Source organism: Clinocottus analis, unplaced genomic scaffold (genome assembly GCF_023055335.1).
Source record: "Clinocottus analis isolate CAN_PGR_092001 unplaced genomic scaffold, fCliAna1.0.p SCAF_14, whole genome shotgun sequence".
Lineage (NCBI taxonomy): Eukaryota > Metazoa > Chordata > Actinopteri > Perciformes > Cottidae > Clinocottus > Clinocottus analis.
Window position 1 is genome coordinate 4,690,865 of NW_027175865.1, and position 21,853 is coordinate 4,712,717.

At 39.9% G+C, this 21,853-nt stretch overlaps 3 protein-coding genes and 3 non-coding genes across 6 annotated transcripts; all 6 read right to left on the reverse strand.

The window, feature by feature from the left end:
- Positions 1–694: 694 nt before the first annotated feature.
- Positions 695–4,124, reverse strand: rps5 (ribosomal protein S5). Its single transcript, XM_068575478.1, has 6 exons — positions 4,035–4,124; positions 2,897–3,000; positions 2,380–2,589; positions 1,617–1,745; positions 982–1,080; positions 695–801 (listed from the first exon to the last, which is right to left on the reverse strand). Coding segments are annotated over exons 1-6 (612 nt in total). The 5' UTR covers positions 4,036–4,124; the 3' UTR covers positions 695–732.
- Positions 1,153–1,283, reverse strand: LOC137785274 (small nucleolar RNA SNORA3/SNORA45 family). The gene has a single exon (XR_011077471.1). It is a non-coding gene; the product is annotated as a small nucleolar RNA SNORA3/SNORA45 family (small nucleolar RNA).
- LOC137785275 (small nucleolar RNA SNORA3/SNORA45 family) lies at positions 2,675–2,807 on the reverse strand. Its single transcript, XR_011077472.1, has one exon. It is a non-coding gene; the product is annotated as a small nucleolar RNA SNORA3/SNORA45 family (small nucleolar RNA).
- LOC137785294 (small nucleolar RNA SNORA3/SNORA45 family) lies at positions 3,147–3,277 on the reverse strand. The gene has a single exon (XR_011077490.1). It is a non-coding gene; the product is annotated as a small nucleolar RNA SNORA3/SNORA45 family (small nucleolar RNA).
- A 1,769-nt stretch (positions 4,125–5,893) lies between the features above and the next one.
- On the reverse strand, positions 5,894–11,509 carry ppt2b (palmitoyl-protein thioesterase 2b). Its single transcript, XM_068575444.1, has 8 exons — positions 11,050–11,509; positions 9,890–10,043; positions 9,480–9,575; positions 9,109–9,216; positions 8,853–8,936; positions 7,977–8,061; positions 7,348–7,402; positions 5,894–6,758 (listed from the first exon to the last, which is right to left on the reverse strand). The coding sequence occupies exons 1-8, from the start codon at positions 11,236–11,238 to the stop codon at positions 6,615–6,617; spliced, it is 915 nt and encodes a 304-aa protein (XP_068431545.1). The 5' UTR covers positions 11,239–11,509; the 3' UTR covers positions 5,894–6,614.
- A 697-nt stretch (positions 11,510–12,206) lies between these two features.
- cratb (carnitine O-acetyltransferase b) lies at positions 12,207–21,536 on the reverse strand. The gene is made up of 15 exons (XM_068575443.1): positions 21,121–21,536; positions 20,549–20,773; positions 19,511–19,629; positions 18,883–18,936; positions 18,266–18,431; positions 17,430–17,604; positions 16,993–17,083; positions 16,594–16,681; positions 16,400–16,500; positions 15,790–15,909; positions 15,150–15,272; positions 14,095–14,230; positions 13,910–13,972; positions 13,683–13,820; positions 12,207–13,127 (listed from the first exon to the last, which is right to left on the reverse strand). The coding sequence occupies exons 1-15, from the start codon at positions 21,169–21,171 to the stop codon at positions 12,924–12,926; spliced, it is 1,854 nt and encodes a 617-aa protein (XP_068431544.1). The 5' UTR covers positions 21,172–21,536; the 3' UTR covers positions 12,207–12,923.
- Between the last annotated feature and the right edge of the window lie 317 nt (positions 21,537–21,853).

A 21,853-nucleotide genomic window follows, 5' to 3' on the forward strand; every position in this document is an offset into this window, starting at 1 on the left:
CTGACTTAATACATGCAATTCTGCTGTACTATACTGATGGTGTTTTGCTACTACATTTCACTTAATAGTAAACATCAAATGTATATTATTCCAGCCTTTTCTTTGATTACTGTCAGTTATGCCTATTTACTTTGAGATGGCACGGTTAGTCTAAGATTAACACTGGAATGTTTTTCCACGAGGCAAACCTGAACATGCACTTTGTGTGACAGCAATTATGAACGCATAACTATATTAACTGGATACACTTTTCTACACGTAGATCTTAAACCCTCGAATATAAAGAGAAACCTGTGTAGCCTACAGAGGAAACTGATTTAGCCACTGAGATTTTTATAAAATTGCCACTTGTCCTCCCTATATGTAGTCAGGTGTCAAACTGCCAGTAGCTGTCAGAAGTGCAGACTCGTCAAATAATTGCCACCAGTATTCAGAGAGGTGCTGCTGCTCTCCGCTCTCCTGAGGCTGGCTCACCTCCATAGACTCATTGCTGCCAGTAATCACTTTTAAAAGCATATTAATCATTTCAAACTCGGTGTAAATTAATGACATGAAAACCAATGTCCAAAACCTTTGGGATTTAATTTTTTCTACAGACTTTTCCAAACCTGGAAATAACCATTTTAAAATTCCATGGATTTTTTCATGACTGTATGAACCCTGTAGAAGTGTAGAAAAAGACTCAAACTCAATATACATTTCTTCAAATTTATTTGTGAGAAAGCAGACGTTTTAACGGTTGGACTTGGCAACTCTCTCCAACTCGTCCTTCTTCTTGATGGCATAAGAGTTGGATGAACCCTGAAATTAGGACAATTAGCTGTTAACATATGGAAAATAACTTTACATAATCAGGAAAATGTAACTGGAGGACTAGGATAATGAATTATGTTTAGTAAAATGCATATAAGCATCAGAAAGGTATCGAGTTAACAATGCACTTCGAATAGGTAAAGTCATGTTACAAGTGGATAAAATTACCTTAGCGGCATTGATCAGTTCATCAGCCAGGCACTCAGCGATGGTCTTGATGTTCCTGAAAGCAGCTTCTCTTGCTCCTGTGCACAGCAGCCAGATGGCCTACAAGAGGAGAGCAAAGCACATTAGTGACCGAAAGATTAACTTTTGAATAAACACCGGCGACTGGAAGTGTAATGTGTCTGAGTTGGTGATCGACTGGGTCACAACAGACAACAGCCAATGAATAAGCAAAGACATTTCCTCTGCGAGCACTCTAGCACACCAGGACAATGGGACTATCCAGGCGTGACTCTAGCCCCGCTTATTGCATGAAACACAAACAACTATTACAAGTAATGACAATAATGCAGCTTTCAATATATAAAGATCAAAGGAATATTTATTGGTGAAAACTAATGTAGACCAAGACTTTATTGTCATTGCTCACAGAAATTCTAAAATAAAAAATGTCAACCTCTGGTATAATTTACAATGTATTACACTGAATCCCTAACAAAATGAATGGTAATCTAAATCTTGTTTAATTTTCACCAATTAAATTTACAGCTAATTTAGAAGATGTGACAGCATGACACCCTTTGTCTGGTGTAAGGGTTTGTTGTACATTCACATTGATTGTAAATTAGTGTGTTAACCTGATTGACTCTGCGGAGGGGTGACACATCCACAGCCTGCCTCCTGACGGTACCAGCACGACCGATACGGGTGGAGTCCTCACGGGGTCCACTGTTGATGATGGCGTTCACCAGGACCTGGAGGGGATTCTGGGAACAAAAAAAGCAAGACATTTATATAAAAGTAAAACCTGTGGCAACATAAAGGAAGATATCTGACTGCACAGCAAACTGAAACAGTACTGGTAATCTACTCAATGTTCTAGTCATCACTATGTCTGTTGACATCAGTTAGAGAGTAACTTTTGTAATGGGCAGTAGAAATGGGATGAATTTTTTCACCCATATATACAAATCTAGGAATCAAACCATTTCTATTACATATTTAATTAACACATTGTAACTGTAGTCTGTATTTTTCTTTGTTGCATTAATGGTGCCTGTGACATTAAACAACTTAATTGGATAAAATGAGGTAAAATAAGCAAAAACGATCCGAGTGGTCTCTACACGGACACAGTTATGCAATAAAACGTGCTATAGCAAAATATATACTATATATTATATATAATATATAGTAATAATGTTAGATTTGTCTGTACTAAAAAATAAAATAAACTTGCTTTTCATTTAGTTTTTCTGTGCACCAGACTGAATCCAACAAAAAACTACGAAAAGCTCTTGTGTATAAAAACTTGTCCCGTGGGATCAGTTGGAGACTTATCCTGGATCTTATAATTGACACGACAAGAGGGAGAGTTTGGTGAATGTTAATGGTACATACCTCTCCAGTCAGTAGGTGGATGATCTCGAAGGCGTGCTTGACGATGCGCACGGTCATCAGCTTCTTGCCGTTGTTGCGGCCGTGCATCATCATGGAGTTGGTCAGACGCTCCACAATGGGGCACTGGGCCTTACGGAAACGCTTGGCGGCATAACGTCCTCCAGAGTGTGGCAGGTACTTGGCGTACTTCTCTTTCACAGCAACGTAATCCTGTTGTGTACAATGGGTGATTTAGACGTTATGGTTTATGTAGATTTTAACCAAGCACTGTTGAAGTACAGTATGAATGAAGAGTTAGTGTGTCTGAGTTGGTGATCGACTGGGCCACAACAGACTACAGCCAATGAATAAGCAAAGACATTTCCTCTGCGAGCACTCTAGCACACCTGGTCAACGGGTCAGTGTCCAGGCGTGACTCTAGCCTCGCTTGATGCATGAAAGTTATTTCAGCCAACAAAATAAAAAAACGCCAGAATTGAAACTGAGAAATGTCAAGAAACGGCCTTTTGCTGCTTACCTGCAGAGAGATGTCATTGATCTGGACATCATCAGTGCTCCACTTGCCGAAAAGTTTGATCTCCGGGGACTCGGCCACGGCTGGGGCAGTCTCCCACTCAGTCACTAGAGATGAGAAGAAGATGCAGGTGGTCAATTTAAGGAAACGCATCAACCCAACAGCATTGTGTGCATGTTAACATTATAGTTATTGTCACAGCAGATTAGTGACTGAACGACACATCTGGAATAAACAACATCTACTGGTAGTATAATGTGTCTGAGTTGGTGATCGACTGGGTCACAACAGACAACAGCCAATGAATAAGCAAAGACATTTCCTCTGCGAGCACTCTAGCACACCAGGACAATGGGACTATCCAGGCGTGACTCTAGCCTCGCTTATTGCATGAAACAAATATTACAGGTATTGAGAATATGCAGCTTTCAATATAAAATGGTTAAATTAATGACTATTTTTGAAAGTTATTGTCACATTATATTTGTTCTGAATCAATTTGACTAACCAGTTTGACATCAGGTATATGATACAACAGTATTAAAACGAAACCTTAAAGACACTAATTAAGATGGATGCTACATAGAAACGCTCTGGTCGTTCATGTAAACTAAACCACGTCACGTAGACACCGAGATAAACATGTATCGTCGACGAAAAGGGAATGTTCTGAGATCACTTATGATCAGATGCAATACCAAAACGTGGGGGAAATAGCCGCTTTCATAGTAAGGCCCGAGCTGAAGCCTGCTGCTCCCAGGTTAATGTTAGCTGTCAGCTGAAAAGCTACAACGAAAAAAATACAAAAATGACATTTTATACAGGGCTTGTGTATTCTACATTAATACACGTACGAATAGTAAGTATACTTTCGCTAGTTAAATAAAGCACTGAGTTTAAGATCTATCGAGGTCGCCGATTAGCATGCAGCATCCACATGTGCTAGCAAGCTAGCCACATGCTAACGCTCCGCGCCGATGTGCTCGAGGGAAAAATCTTAACGGAAATATAGCAACATTACGGCAAACTTGGATGTTTGGTTCCCGTCTGTTGGATAACATGAGCAGTGACGATTCTAAATACCCGAGAATGATGTTTTTCAGGACATATGAAGCGAGCAAAAACTATTTTTTCCACTCACTTGTGTCTGCCGTTGTGTACCACACTTCTCTAAGACGGAAAAGGGCCTTTTCGAGGCGCTGCGTGCAGATATCCGGTGAGGTGGCTGATTTCTTCCGGAGCGCAATGCATGTAGGGAATTGTATTCCTTTCTTTTTACTCTCGAAGTGTGTGTGTGATCTGTGCGAGCAGACTATTTAGTTTGAATTACGATGATTTAGAATTTGTTTGTTTGTTTTTATGTTCTTAAAATGTATTGTCGGTCTTTTTTTTCGGTTTTGTCTGTTTTGACAGTAGATATCTTGCATAAAGTAACACCTAATTATGACAAAAATGTCAAAAATTAAAAGCTAAAATCAATATTTAGTTGTTCTTTTTAAATCAAATAAATATGACGCTATTTTGTAGAATATTAATTTTGTTAATACATTCAGTTAATTTTAATGAGTTTCCTCATGAGTATACTGAAAGACATGCAAAAAAGGTACATTAATACTGATATTTTAGTAATGATACAAAAGAAATGTTAAAAGAATTGAACTATACCGAACAGCTAATTATTATCTGCATATTTGTACTGATGTTTTATTTTCCAGTGTATTTATCCATCTTAATGTGACAAGACGATAACAGTTGTTCAACACTGTCTTTTATTGAGGAATTGACAACATTTCATACATTTTCATATGCGAATCAAAGACTTTAGAAATTGTAGGAGTCAAAATAGTAGTTTCTTTTTGAGTTTTTAGAAAATTGTACTTAACCACACAGGAACAGTAAGTTTTCATGGTAAGAAAACTGAACAGAGAGGATATCCCCTAAACCCACAGTTTATGCAGTTAGGTTAGGTTAATTCAACTTGTACAAGCACACAAAGGATGCAACAATATCGCAATAATACGGAATATCTACAACTTCAAAACAGTTAAAATCATCCCATCGTCGTCATTTCCCTTTAAAAACAAAATTTGGTTAAACCTCGTGCAATGATTACTTTTACACAAATCAAAATAGACATTCACTTCTTAGCCACACAATAGATATTTCCACTCCTCTTCTTTGTTTTTCTTCTTCAAGAAACATATATAAAGTACATAAACATTCAGGAGGAATCAATCCCTTTTCCAACAAACAGACACACATGAAGGTTGCTCAAACGCCTGAGATATCTAAATGCAATGGGGAGGGTAAAGAGCGCCACGCACAATAGTCTGGTCGACAAGTAAACACTAATATAACACTGCCACTCTCCGGCCACTCTACCGCCACTCCTCTATATAAATATTTTTTAGCACCGTCACTAAAGGCAGTGTGTCGTAGCACTTCGGTATGGGACAGGAAACACTGAGGCATGATGGGAGAAACTTTAAGGCTTAATCTACTAAAGCTCCAAAGCACTGCACGGAATTAATAATAAACATGATACTCATGATTACACTTGAAGAACCGGAAAACATGGCCCACCTAGGGTTTGAAATGGAAGAATAAAAATATATAAATTACTGCATCGTACGATGAATGAATCTGTACATGAAGACAAGATGACAGAACGTCGCTCAGGCACTGTTGTGTTTTGTGGTGTTTTGAGGTATGTGTGACCAAGCACACACAGACACACACACGGATATATACTGTATGTTCACGGGCATCGCTTCATGCTAATTCAAAGGGGCAGTCCATCAATTTATACACAAGAAGAGCAGTTATGAGGGACAGAAAACACAAAAATCTCTTCAGTCTATGTTGATTTTTGACCCTTGTTTTTCCCCTTATAGTTTACTGAATTGCAATATGAAATTGCTGGACTGCTCCTTAAATGTATGATTTGCTACATTATATATATATATATATATATTCTTCTTATAAATATTTATGAGAAAAAATCTTCATCACACAGACAGAGATGTGCTGTATTTGTCCAACAGCAGTAACACAGCCTAAAAGAGATAATTAAATTATCAGTTTTGCTAAATACACTTATTAATTTCTTGCCGAAAGTTTATTTACTTTATTGTCTGTACAATAAATATGAACTTATAGTCACAGACTGGCAACCATACGACTAAGTAATTGCATCTAGCCAATAAATTGTTTGTTTTGCACTTTAGTTATGGTAGAGTTGAAACAAACAACATAGGACATGTTAATTATTGATCGTAGGAGGTGCTGCGAGCTGGATTGAGTCAGCTTTGGACAGAGCCGGCTATCTGTGTCTCTCTTTCCAGTCTCAACACCATGCTGAGATAAGCAGCTGCTGCTCGTAGCTACATATTTAATGTAGTCGTGATGCTGGTATCAATGCTCTGCAAGACAGCAAATAAGTGTACTTCCAAAAATATTATACTATTCCCTTTAAAGTAACGTAGTAGTTACAAGAATGAACATAAATATCTAAATGTATCAACAGAACACAACCCTCACCAGCAGAGAGCATAATTACCGAGTCATTTAAAAAAACTGGAGTCCATGAAATCTGATTTCATCCATGAGAGTACACTCACAAATGTTTGCGAGGATACTCTCATACGTGGTGGAAGCTTGTATAACTGCAGGGTGTGTAACTCTGTGTGTGTATCTGTGTGAGTGTTTAAAGAGTCTTGCTCTACACCAGCCATTTCTCCATGCACATGTTAAACACCGTCTCATTCGAGTGCCAATGCACGTGTTCAACGCCGGGAACCGAACAGATGATCAGATCTCCACGAGCCGCCAGCGTCTTCAGACCGAAAACGTCTTTTAAAAACACCTGAAACAGGAAGAAGAAGGAACAAAGGTTAAATCGAGGTGTTCTTCTTAAGGTTTTTTTTTTTTTTTACATTTTAAAACAAGGCATATTATCCAAAGGCATTAAAAGTATGATGTGCTGCAATGGGATGGGAACTTCCCAACATCAGATATAAATGTGTGATGTTCCAGCTCATCACAAAGATCTTTTACTGGGACAAAAAAGTGTGTTGGATGGTTAATTTATTTTACAAAACAGGCAACAATTATACTCAGCGCAAATGATTCCTGATGTATGAGGAAAGACGGTCGGTTGATGTTTGGCTCAAGCCTAAGTTATTAATATTTTACGTTGCAGAGGTTTATATGAAGCACCCTTTAACTTAAATATTTCTGTGCATAGTTACGTTCAATTATATATATATATATATATATATATATATATATATATATATATATATATATATATATATATACAAAGTAAATAAATAAAAACTACAGATGAAAACAATCTAAAATATTATGAAAGTATAAGTAACAATCACAGAGGACACTGTAATAAACTAAAAACAGTTTCGCGTGTGTGCGTCTGTTGTGTGATTTCCACTCACATCTTGAAACTGCATCTCAACGACAGTCTCGTTGTCGTCATAAAATCCGAACTGACTAAAAAACAGAAGACAGACAGAAGTGTTATGAAGCGTGAGCATCACACGAGAGTCATCTGATCAGCCACAGCCGGAAAAAATGAAAATCTAGCACAACGGAATAATGTGTGAACCGAGTGGAATGTGTGTCACATGACAGGCGAAAAAAAAAGGACACTATCAAAGGGAGAAAAGTATCTGTGTGTGAATCAAAGTGAACTGGAAAGAATAATCACTCAACTGTAGCAGAGGAAATACTAATCTCAATAAGTTAAGTGGCTTTCATCAGGGGTTCAGACGCCAGCATAATACCCGATAAAATGAATTAACTCGGGGGTTTCAGAGGCATTTTAGCACCACTTTTTTACAGAAGGGTTGGCCTCAGGTGTGTTTGTCAAAATAGTTTTAAAGCATTTGATGACGCCCCGACTTTTACGATCAAACTGTGACAATGTCCGAAAAAATCTCATGTGCAGTGCGCGAAGATTATTGTAAAATTGTTTTTTTTTTCTATTTCATTAAATGAAATAATGTGTCAGACCACAAGCACGAAAACCTTTTATAGAAATGTTTGAGACAGAGGATGAGCTCACCTCGACTGCCAGGGAGTGATGACTCCATCGTCTGGTCCTCCGATCAAAACCAGCTTTTGGATTTTGAGAAAGTTCTCCTTCCACTCTGAGAAAGAGAGGTATATTACTTTATTACACTTTAGACCAGAGGTTTTAAGACTGTGAGGTATTGTATTGTAGGTATAGTATCTTTATCGTTTTTGATTTTGTACTTCTCAGTCTGCCTCTATTCACCTGAAACTTGGGAGTTTCCTCACTTAAATTGCTAAAGTTGTATTTTAACTTATCTCATTGTACTTCCTGTTATGTTTTTCAAATAATGCCCGATGAATTTCAGAAAGTAATTTATCTTCCGAAAGAAAGCTGGTGTGAAAGCGAACGCATCCTGGTGTTCTAATTGATTGATTGATTGATTGTCTGAATCTTCTGGGAATGAAACCCGTATTGCAGCGTTTATCAACTTCACACATTCGTATGTTGTTTATCAAGCGTCTTTGGGTACTTAGAAAAGCGCTATATACGATTGAAGTATTATTATTATCATACATTTGTTATAAACAAATGTAATTACAATATTAAGACTTTAATAGCCCCAGTTTTTATTATGTTACTCAAAACATAAAGGACAATTTACTACTGTTTGCTGGTCAAATACATTTGTATGTGTACTCTTGGGATGAGTTTTCTTGATGTATTGTGTTTACAATGAATGAAATTAATTAATTAAATCATTTTTTCCAAGAACCAGCTGATAACAAAAGCACAATAACCTCCTTCCACCTATTAATATATATTTTAGAGTTCAACCCCACTGTTGCATCATTAAGACAAACACCCACTGATGGTTACAATCAATAAACCTATGGATGAGTTTTACCCCTTAAGCAATGTACTAACCTGTCGTGTTTGGATTGTGTCTCTCGCTGTTGAGCAGAGCCAAATAGTCGCTGCTGTTCACATAGAGGTCTCTGTGGTGGGGGTCTGGAGGAGAACGACCAGTATGAACCAGTATGTCAAAACACTTGTCAATGAAGCTTTAGTTATACTACATCTCCTGTCGTTGAGTCTGATACAAATCGTAAGGGAAACAGCACAATGAATATCCAGTTGTCAATTCAGGTTTGACAAGATAAGGAATCTGAATTATTCTCACCATTCCAGTAGTTGCAGATAGAGATTCTCTGACCTACTGACGTGTAACAGATGTGGAAGAGGTTGGACTTCATGAACTGTGGGAAGAGGTACCTCAAGTAGTCTGTGTCTGGAGGGGAACGTGGAAACAAGTTGTGAATCCAACGCTGACACATCAGAATCACTTTTGAAGTTAATATGGTATGCATGTTCACAAACAGATGGTTATTCATACATCCAGCAGTTGCTAAAATGCACTCTACTGTTGTTAGATCTCTACCAAAACCTGGGGAAAATACCGGGCAAGTTCATTTGATATATTGTTCTTCAGTAAATCTTGATGAGAGGTGCTTTAAGTATAATCACGTGTTCAGCCTTTAAAATTGAACCTACCTCCATATTGTCCGGCCTGAGGCGAGGAGAGGGAGATGAACGACTGCACGTTGTGGTCAGAGAGAGTGGAGAGGATTCCTCTGCAAACCAGCCCGCCTGTTGAAATGTCAGCAAATAAAAAATATTTTTACCTTTTCAAAAAGGGGTGGTGTATTCTACATTCAAAAGCCTAAAGATATTCGATTGACTATCCCATAAGACAAATAAAAGCAGAAAACTATTCCAAATTATAAGCTGGAATGCGGCATTTTTTTGTGAAATTTGCTAGAGTAATCAAATCTTAAAATAGCTTCAAATGAATTTCCTTTTGCTCACTACCTGATTGATCGTCCAGTGGTTTCAGCTCTAAACATACTAATGCTCTGCAAAGACTACTTTTTTCATTTTCACTTGAACAAATGCACTCAGACCTTGAGAGTAGCAGATGAAGTGGACCCCGTCTTCAGCGTTTTGCAATATTGGGTAAATAGCTGCCTTGAATCCCTCCACCTGCTTCCACATGGGCTGCAGGCTGGCACTTCTGTCAAACAACTCGATGACTGTAACATTTGTTCCAGGGTGAGACTGCAGGAGAAAGACAGAGGCGATTTCAATTCATAAACAGGACGTACTGGTCTTGTGGGGAGAACTGTGTGCAAGTAATGCCTCATATTGTTGCACAAAGCATGAAACAAGAAGAACAAACTACATGCTCAGTGTTAAAAGCAATAACAGGAAGGAAAACATCTTGTATTAATAAAAAGTCCACAGTGTTTTATTTGGGGAAAAAAAAGACCAGGATGTACTTTAGATATTGATTACTCATCATAGCCTAAGGTTTTTTGGTAAGAAACAGCTAGACCTAGGTCTAAATTTCTACTTTCAATTTCCTCCAGAAAGAGTCGGATTCAGCTTTCTAGGACTTGAAAAAGAGGAACTGAATCTTGATTTGATCTCATCAACCTTGCCAGAGTCCCCACAAAATCTTCACCACTTCCTCAACTCAACCAGGTTATTCCAAACTCAATACACAGTGCAAACAACAGGTTGTCTAAAACCAATATTTACAACTATTGAATACTAGATTTAAGTCTCTTTACAGTCAGCACTTGAAAAGAGGAAGGCACTTGCAAATAACAAGGTACTAATCTCTCACTCTCCTGTGGTGTTGCTGAAGCAATAATGCAGAAAAAAATACATTTACATTATTATAATTAATAATACATTTGTATTTCTATAGCCCTTTAAATAGGGACTTCACATGGTAAAAACAGAAAGAATAGAAGCAATAACATTGTACACAGGAGAGATTACATAACAAAACCGACTTAACTTGCACCACATGTTAAAGCAGATGTAACTAAATGACAAGACAACCATCAGACTCTACCATTACAATGAAAGCTGACTATTGTGCACAGTACATACTGCATGGCGCAGGTTCACTTGCTGATAACGTGGTGATATAAGCTGGAGGGCCTGCAGTACATATTGTATAAGGTCAACTCCTGCAAAACTAAACGTAAACAATGCTCCAAAAACATCTACGAGAGAACCACATTGAACCAGCCTCTTTGCTGCGACTACTCACCCCGTTGATAAAGTTCTTTAAATGTATAAAATCCTCGGAGCTGTCGAACAAACCGTGGACTATGACCACCGGCTTGTACCCGACCACTGAAGCCCAGAGACACGCACCGAGCAGCGGATACAGCAGCCCGGTCACTCCGCTGAACTGCCTCCGCCTCCGGTTCAAAAAAGCAGAATGGGAGGCCTTCATTATAATAAGTCAATAAAAAAATATAAATTAAAAAACACTGAAAGGTTCACTAAATCAAATAGATAACTTAAAAATAAAATAAAAACATAAAATCTTGACGGTTGGCCAATATTATGCTGCCATCTTCAGCGCTGTTATTGAGCTGCGGTACGAAACGTCCGCTCGTCCGCGTCGCTTAAATTATCCTCTTTATAATAAACTCTATATTTTAGTACTTAAAAACACTTTCACGAAAACACTAACAGAGCTGCGGAGCTTTGCTTTGGTTTCTTTTGTTTGTTCCGGTTTTAAATTTAACGTGATGAAGTCCCTTCGACGTCATTTCCGGTCCCAGCTTCTCCAATCAGCAGCGTGGATTCACAGTACACAATGTACAGTTTTGTAGTACTAAACATGATATTTTTCTTATATAATAAACAGTTCTAACAGTCAATATAAACACCATGTGCACTGTAATAACATGGTATAATTATAAGTTATTACAGATTATGTTTTATCCACTTAGTAATAGCAATTTACAGTATTTTAAATGATCCATTAAGCCTGGTCATTGATTAATAACGCAGAAGAATGAAACGGATCGTGAAAACTGAATAAAATAACCATCAGCATATCATTATGACTCCTAAGAGATATATTAAAGTGTGGTTTCACAATTCTTTAAAGTGTCAGGTATAACTTTATAAAATGGTATGAATTTAGGTACACATTTATATATGTATAGTGAGACAAGGTCTGCTTGCTGTAATGATTCCTCTTCATAATCCTGGCTGTTAAACAATATTTTCTTAATGCAATCTCAGAGTGATGGGAGCCGAGAAAGATTAACACAACGTGCATGTGGTTTCCTGCACAGTAATAATATTTCCATGATTTTGGGATACCATACAAGCACAAGCACACTAGTCAATGAAAAACAACAACAAGCACAGCTCCACCTTTGCTAATCCCTGTCATTCTGTCTCACACAGACACAAAGCACCAAGGAGTCATGTGATGGCAGGTTTTATTAACCAGTCCTGCAGGTTGAGAGCAGAACAACACCCAAAATCCTCCCGACATTCATTTTAACATGCAGCAAGTAAACCCTGAAGTCGCTTGACAGAAAAGAGACAAAAGCACCTGTCATGTCTTTGCACTGTTCACCATTGATAACCAGCCTTCTGGCTTTTTTTTGGGTCTATTTCAAACAAGCATACACAATCAATGGTTTCCAGAAACAATTGTCAATTAACTGCTGCCAGTGGGAAAGAAACAGATGTATTCTCATAAGAGAGCACTAGAAAGACCACCGTTTATCCCGTGACTTGTAAAAGGAGTGGAGTAGGTTTCACCACAAATGCTTTGGCTTGTTCTGATGGAGTGTCAGGTTGACTTTGTTTTGCTTTCACATAGGCATATTGTTGCACTGTAGCAAATATAATTTAGCGTGCTTGCTCAGCTCTTGCTAGAAAAAAGGGATATTTTGCTCCACCGAAAGCTATAAAAAAAAACAACATCAAAAGCACCGTGTACATTCTGCAAAAGCTGCGCAGATTTAAACGCTGTGGTGAAGCACTGCGTGCACAGAAAAACCTTCAAACCTCATCATGACTTCTACAAAATCTTGCTTTTAGAAAATAACATCTTTTTTTCCGTGTGTAGTCGAATGGGTGTATCCTGTTGGACGTACTAGAGGAGCAGCTCTACACAGTAGGCTGCAGTAGCTCCTGGAGGTCACCCAAAGTGTCTTTCAGGGTGAGAGCCAACGTTTCTGCATGCGTCTCCTCGCAGCAGTTGAAGGCGGTGATGGAGAAGTGGACGTGGTCTGCCTGGGGGTTGTAGCAAATGGCGTAACCGTCGGGAACGAGGGGCCCGAAACACATCACGCTGTCTGTGTTGGCTGGCACCTGAAGGGGCAGGAGGGAGGATTAACACGAGATAAGGCATCAAGAGAAAGAAAGTTACACCTGCACAAATATAATCTAGAAACTAAGACTTTGGTTGAAAACAATACCACAACAAGGATTATGCGTTATAATACGGTTTATGTGTGCAAAAAACAAAATTACAAACTCACACTGTATCGAGCAGCGAGCTACATTGTAAATGGATAATAAGGCAAAATGTGAAACTAGGACCATAAAAACCACATGAACGTCTGCTGTCAAAAAGCAAATAACTTACTGTATAAGTCTGAATGTCATCATAAAAAAATGGAAGATAAGCAACGTGATTGCTGGAAACTGCCAAATTATATTTTGTTGCCAGTAAATGCTCCACGTCAAGAGAACGGCATCACAAGCTCCAGAACAACAGGAAACCACTCATCAGCTGCTAAGAGCTTCCTTTCAGAATAGCCCCAAACAAAAAGAAAAATTCCCACTTCCTGTTGTGCTACAGGAGTGTCAAATCTTTCTGTGAAACGACGCAACAGAGACACACTTTATCACGCAGAAACACACCTGGCCAGTTCGGAGTTTCCAGTGTGTTGCGAGGCCGTACGCTGTATCCATGAAGACTTTGGGGATGCTCAGTCCTTCCTCGATGGCCTGCAGCTTGAGCCCCAGCAGGTGGAGGTCAACGCCGTGTCCTTCGAGTACCTGACGAGAGCAGATAAAAAGACGAAGTTAAAGAGAAGTGGGCGTCCAGTTCATTACGGATGACAAAAGAAAGTTGGCTTGTTATTTACCTTGAGAGTCTGAGCTGTGTAGGCATCAACAGCTTCCCTGAACAGTTGTAGCTTTGCCTCTTGCTGCGAGACAAGAAATAAATAAAAACAATGATTAAATTCCTCATTATTAAACAATCTGAAAGCAAACATCGAGAATGAATCCTTTGTTAGCCACGACGAGACAAGTCAGTGGCGCTTCTCACCGTTACGGACGGATCGTCGAAGGCAAGGATGAACTTGAGCGTCTGATTCGACGGCGAGCGGATATATTCTGTCCTCCCTCCTCGAAACATCCTCTGAGAAGCGATATCGCAGGCAGGACAGACCTCATTGTGCACTCTACAACAAAAAGGACCAAAAGGGAATGCAAGTCGAACAACGCAAACACAGATCATTTCAATCTTTTAATCCTCTATGTACGTTCCACGACAAAGCGCACAGAAACTAATAACCTAAACTCAAGGAGCAAGATTCAATTATTTGTTCCCATATTAACCGCAGATGATTATGAATTGGGTTTTGTGCCCAATCCTTGTGGTTTTATGCCTCAGCAAACCAGTCTCGTTAAAGTTTCCTTCCATCTTCGTGCTATTCTAATGTTATCATTTGTGTGAAATTGTAATAATTACCCTATGAATTTCTCAGTTATGACCAAAAATGTTCTTTGTAAGGTCGCAGTGACCCGGGACTCAAGTATAAATTGATTATTATTTGTTAGTCAAAGTAGACCTTTCAGTCCAATTTTAATAAATTCTCTTCAGGTGTTACCGAGATGAGAATGGCACACGCTAACATACACAAAACATTAGATCTCTACGTTTTGGAACAATAGTTCCCATAATGCTTTTATAGATTTAACCAGGAAGTAGACTCTTTTTTAGCTCTGGATTACAATTTGGAGGACTTGTTTTTTTCTTTTCTTCTATGATCTCAAGCAGAGTTATGGACATTTATTTGCAGTTTATTATCTTTATCAACTTTTTTTTGTGCTCTATAAATAACATGACTTGGATTTATACTCATTTCTACATTTATTTAACTGTGTTTATTGTTTTATGGGTGAGATAAATTACCTGCCATGGAGGGACAATTAAGTTTGTTTTATTATAAGTCATGTATAACTGGATAAGCAGGCCGAGGAAAATGTAAAATAGGTGACAATAAAATTATAGTATGAGATTCTAAAGATGGATTGTTCTCGTGATGCAAACAATAAAAATAAAACTTTGTTTTGAATCTGCTGAAGTCAGTAACTGACCTGTAGTAAGCGAGCTGCAGGGCGACCTGGATGAAGGAGTTAGGACTCAGGTTGTGCTGCTTGGGAAGCTCCTTACCGAACTTCTTGAAGTTGAACACGTTCACGTCGAGGTCGTTGATCAGTCTGCAGAACATGTCGAGTGTATTATTTCTCCGAGGTTTGTTTTCTAGCTTTTTGTTCAAATCTCATGACTTTCTTATTTGAATGGAAGGTTTTATTCTGTCAGGTACACAAGATGTTATAAAAAGCCCAAAGAGCATGGAAAAAAAAGTTTTATTCCTGGACTAGATCGTGGTTACTGGATAATTTAAGGCTACTCTGAAATAGTACAAAGGCTTGTGGGAAAGACCTGAATGACAATAACCACTTCTAAAACCTCTGTCAAGTCAAGGACGGCTTTCTGCTTTATCAAGGTTACACTTACACAGAGATGATAAACATGTTTGGACTCTTATAGCTTTCATCCGGGCCGAGTTCACTTCAGCTTTGTTAGTTTTTGAGACTGAAGCAAACGTCTTGCTGTGCAGTGAGGGCGTTCTTATCTTATCTCTTATCTTATGACGACTAGTCTGCAGAGAGAGAGACTACATTTACTCTGGAACACGGCACACAGTTCAGGAGAGGAAGTGAGGGAACGTACATGTCGAGGTTCTGCTTGGCGTGCTCAATGTCCCTCTTAATGTCTCGGTCGATGCGAAAGTAAAGCTTCTTGGGCATCGGTAGAGGGACCAGCGGCGCCCTCTTTGGGTCCGGTTTCTCACTGCAGTCAAGAAAACAACATTATTTTCCACCCTATTATTATGGTCAATTTTGTGTATGCTGCTTCACTCGTGAGAATTCATGACGCAAATGGTTGAGGACATGTATTATGTTGTGGTTACAGTCAAAATTACAGCTATCCGCCTGATTGAAACAGACCGTTGGTACAAATTCAATTTTGGTGTTTAGATCCTGAGAGTAAAAACAAGATTATCGAAACAACTTAGATTAGAATTTAGTTATTTTAGATAGAGGAAAAGGAGAGAGGTTAGAAGAGGAAAATCATAGTAAAGCTCATACTAATACCTCTAATGTAAATCAAATACAAATTTGGTCCTGCTTAAAATACTAAGAGATGTATACTACCATTAAAACATGTGATTTTAAGGTTTGCGTATATAAATACCAACATTGAATCCAGGTAAAGCATCATGTTTCGAAGTGCGGATCAGGATATGATGATGTCTCTAATGTCCAACCCTTAATCTCACCAGTACTCGAGGATATGATGCAGCAGTGTTGCTACGGGTGGACCCTCAGCTGTGGCGGCTTCATACAGAAGGCCCCAGGAGCCGTCCTCGCCCACCACGAACTATTCAAACAAACACACAGACCACAGTAACTGCTGCATCAGTCGGTCATGTGCAGCGTCCCCTTGACCTGTGAGAATATCGCTGCTGCTCACCTGCAGCGTTTTATCAAACCAGCGGTTGCCGCTGTTGGAGAACGTCCCGCCCCCATGCAGAACCTGTGCGGCCTTACGGCTGGCATATCTGTCAATCAAAGTTGTGACGAACAAAATCATTGAAGACAGACATTAAAATCAGAGTCTGACAGTCTTAATAAACAAGCTTCCAACAAGCAGCAACTGCGACAACATTTCAAAAGGAAGAAGTGACAAATGTACTTTATGTTTTTGCTGGAGAACCAAAAGTCAACAGACGACGATATCTGAATGATATCTGAACACACAGGATTGTGCAACATATTTAGCAAACACAGAAATACCGGCGCGTGGCTCACGAGACAGAGGACGGAGAGAAAGAGTTAGAGAAGTAGGTTGTTTGTGTGAGTGTGTGCGTACTTTTCATCCGATATCCTCATGACCGGAGAATCCAGACACAAGGAGAAAAGTCCCGACTCTATCAGTCCCACTGACTCCTTGTTTAGTTTATCTGAGTCACAAAAAGCAGAAGCAAAAACTCAGTAGTATTTTTTTAAATCAAATTTTGTGCCATATCTCTGACTGTGTACAACAGTAACAAACAATAAAGACAGTTTGAGCAATACATAAATATAAAAACATAGAAGCTGAACTACATTTCTTGTTTTATCTACATTTCATAACGTCCTTTCTCAAGCAGGTAACAATAGTGCAATGAGATTAAATGAAACATACACACACACACACACACACACACACACACACACACACACACACACACACACACACACACACACACACACACACACACACACACACACACACACACACACACACACACTATAGTAGGGATTTACCTCTCAGCAGCCGGTTGTAGGCCTCTCCCCAGGTGTGACGATGCTCGCTGGTCAGGATGCCCATCGGCTCTTTGTCCGTCTTCCAGGACTGAGACCTGATCCTCAACAGCTGGCTGTGGATCTGACTCTCCGTCATGCGGGAGCCGTCACTGTTGTAAACCTCCAGCTGGAAGAACTAGTAGAAAAAAAGAGGAGGCCATCTTTGACACGTCTGTCCTCTGTAGACAATTGGATGAGAGGCGCTCAAAGGGTGATGCTCTCTATGTTGCTTTGGTGTCACCTGAACTTAACACCTTGAAATGTCTCACATCTTTCACACACTATTGGTATCCTCCACGCAAACATTTAGGGCTTATTTGCTTTACAAGATACAGACTGTGTGTGTCGCGTTCACAGTTAGCATTATCGAAAGTCGATCTGTAGCTATTTTGATAATCCTTTTTTTTTTTTTTTAAATATTCTATGCACACCAAACGATTAATCAAGAAACGGTGGATTTCTTAGAATATATTTTTTTATCTAACGTGACGAAAAGGTGAAAGAAACATGAAGAGCACATCAGTCCACGAGGCTTATCTTGAGTTATAAAGACTGGCACCATATTTTCTTTGATACTTCTATCTGCACGGCTGCCAAAACTCTGTCCAATAAATTTTAAAAACGCTTCTTGTGTAACGTGACTCCTGTTTCGAGGGAAAAACAAACAAACAGGTGTGACTGCACAAGACTCGACATGCCTGCAATGTCTTTTAGCGTGCAAAAAGAGTAAGAGTCAGCCACGAGGAGAAGAGGAAGTATGAATATGACAGCGCCCTCTGTCGGCAACACGTCCCCACCTGGTAGTTCCTGACGACTGTGATGTGAGTCGGCGAGCGCCGGGAGCGGCCGTGGTGGGCGATGTAGTCGTGTTTGGGGCCGGGGATCCTGCAGGAGGAGAAGAGGAGCGGGTAGAGCTCCATGCACAGAGGCTTCCCTCGCATGTTCTCGACCGGCAGATGGCCGCTGACGGAGAGGCAGACACATGTATGTAGAGGTTATGTTTTATACATGTATTTTCATGTAGGTGTTCAATAGACAGGGTGAAGTAGAAGATAAAAAGCATTATTTTTTTTCTCTGAATTGTGGTGGAGGACAACTTTTCAAGCAGCTGAGTAAATGTCATTAGTTACATTCAGATACAGTTGTATGACACTTTATGATAACCAAACGGTCATTAATATCCTGATGTGGAAAAGCTAACAGACTTTTATAACTTAAATTTTACCTGCCGGGGCAAAGACAGCACCCAACACACACACACACACACACACACACACACACACACGAAACACACGAAACACATTACACTTAGCGAAGCAAATACTGTTGATGCTTGAAGTACACATTTAACTTGTAAAGAATACTTTTACACTGAGGCATCACTACTTCTACTGAAATAAAAGATCAAACATACGTTTTGATTTTGGCCTTGAAGTCCAGGACCGCTGCTATGAGTTTGGATGCAAACCTAAGTAAAGACAAACATGTTGTTTAAATATGCAACATGGTCGGTTGCCATGTTATGACGGAGGAACTGCAGTTGAATGGTACCACGTGAAACATAATGTACTTTGTAAGGGCAGCTGCAATAGATACTAAAAGAAAGAAGAAGAAAAGGTTTGGAACCCAGATATAATCCTAATTTTTGTTTTGCTTCATGTATCTATGAGCAACTTCCATAGGAATGTACAAGATGCCTTCATACATCCACGTTGTGTGTCTAGAGCACGTTGAAGGCGACATCCCGGCCAAGTGTTTCCACTGGGAACCAAGACACTGCCCTAAAATAAAGACATTGCATTGTGTCTGCTTGGACTGAACTGCAATGTGTTTAACTCTCTGAACTGACTCTTCTGGGAATTAATTGGCAATTCATTGATTATGTAAATCTGGAGATGGACGCATGCTCCACAACAACAGAGTGCTTATCAGATTAAAGCATGGGTTACTTTGAGCACGTTTCCAGCATATTTCCTTTTCGGATGTTTTCCTCACTGTGTTGCTGTGGTGTGTAGTGTATGTTGTTGTTGTTGTTGACTCACACTAGCTGGCTCCTCCAGCCATTATAATCTCTTCTGGGCAAAGAGATGGCCGGGTTCGAGTGAACAGGCAGCGGCTGTCTGCTCTCCAGGTACGACCACTGCACCCACCAAGGTGAGATCTACACACACAAACACACACACAGAGGATGGACAGTCAATACTTCAAAGGGTATATAGAGGGAACCAATGTAAGTTCTATCAAAATACAAGTGATATTTGGCCGTGGAGACTCGTGCCACTTGGACAGATTGTATGCATGACACTGTAATAAAAATTTGATTTATTCATTCATTGAACATTTCTGATCCATTATAAAAAGGAGGTTGTGTTTTTAGTTGGTTTGCTTACAAGTTTGCAAAATACATCAGAAACCTGTTAAAAGGTTTGCATTAAAGCTACATTTCTTTCCAGAAATTACTGGATATAATTGTGTATTTTAATGCAGATCAAGATCCAGGTGCTGAGAGTATTTTATAAAAAACATACATGCATGTATTTCACCCATCTTCCAATACATTGTCTCATGTTTTACTTTTTGCTGAATGTTTTTAATGTGAAGTACTTGTAACTTTGTCAAACACACAACCCTCAATTTCCGTCCTGTTTTTCAACGCATTTCTTGAAAATCAAAAACAATAGTTTATCACATTGAACTTTGTAGTTAATCTTTTGTGCTTAAATAACTCAAAAGATGTAGACACCCAACTTTTTCTCTAGACAGTTCAAGTTATGAATTTAGATTTGTTTTTCATTGGAGCCTCTTTGCTTTTTTTCAATACCTAGTTAGCACAGCAACTGTAAATTCAGTCAGTTGGAGACAAAGTGGTCAAAGAAAAGAGAAGGTAGGGTTTTTTTGTGTTTCATGGCAGTACTGCTTTCTGAACGGATCTTTCTGGTAGAGACCAAAGCTGTTATACCCACCGTCACCACAGCAGCTATATCTGTGCTTTAAAAACACACACACACACACACACACACACACACACACACACACCCTCTAACGCCTGTCACATTCCCCACACTGAGTCAGACACAGACCCAGTTATTTGTGTGCCTGGCTCTCCTCTCCAGCCCCTTCTGCAGCCGCGCGCCGAGGCCCCCCGAGCTGCCGAACTCCTGCACCATGCGGCGGGTGTGGCGGAGCTCCTCGGGGGGCAGCAGGGGCTCCAGGTTCCTCAGGTAGTCCTGCAGGGTCTGGACCAGGGGCGGCACCGGCTGCGGGGGCACGGAGGAGAAGAAACATGGCTCCTGCCTCCACCAGACCTGCAAGGAGAGGGAGCGGGACTTAGTATTCATGTATTGCCCTGCGAACTCCCCAAGAATGTAGGAGTTGTCGACCGTGAAGTGGGAGCACGGTGCGACAGTAAATCTGCATGGCAACACAGTGCTACGACTTCCATGAAAGTTTGACAATAAAACACGACTAGGGCGTATCAAGAATAGGAAGTGTGGAAGATATGACGCCAGGAAACATGCTCAGCTGCCTGCCATTCGCTGAACAGCCCTGTTGCTTTTATAAACACTCTGCAAGAAAGAATACAGGACAATACGTCGATTTTTTTTTTTTTAAGACGCTTTAGTTTAACTCTAAAATCCGAAAAGCAGCTCACCCGAGATAGCCATGCTCTGCAGGTTCCTGGTTGGATTTTCCTCACAATCATGTTTCCTTACAAACAGAAGTCCACTACGTGTCGCATATAAGTGACACACCGAGCCACTTTTTAGTGTAATATTATGTCAACTTTTTTTTGTGTGTGCAAAATCTTCGCAAAAGCTGTGAGACAGAATAAAGAAGGACAACAGGGCCCTGCTACTACTTCTTTTTCATGGTGGACGGAGGTGAAAGAGTCGTCGTCGCTCCACGGCTGCTAGTTTGAAAACATCAGTGCACGCGGTGGAAGTCAGTCCCCAGTCACTCGTCTTCTGTTTTGTTCCCTCGAACTGCGCGAGCGTGCAGAGACTCACGTACTGGACCCAATTGCGCGACAAGCCCGCACGTGTTGACGTAAAAGTCTTTCTGTAAACAGCTACGTCACCGAGGCGCTGCACGTGCAATACCGCACTTCACCGCAGGGTGTCGCTGTTACAGCTCACGATGATTCTTCTTCTTCTTCTTTTCTCGGTTTTAGGCGGATGGCATCCGAAATGGTGCATTACCGCCACCCACTGCCCTGACTTGTGAACTAGAAATATCCACTTAACAATTCTCTACGGTGTAATCTGCTTATTTATAACATATATTCAAAAATATGTCTTCAGAAAAAAAATGGGAATTTGAATGTATTTTCCAGGACAACTGGGAATCTCATTCGGTTGAGGAAGATCATGTGATTGAAGTTTTAT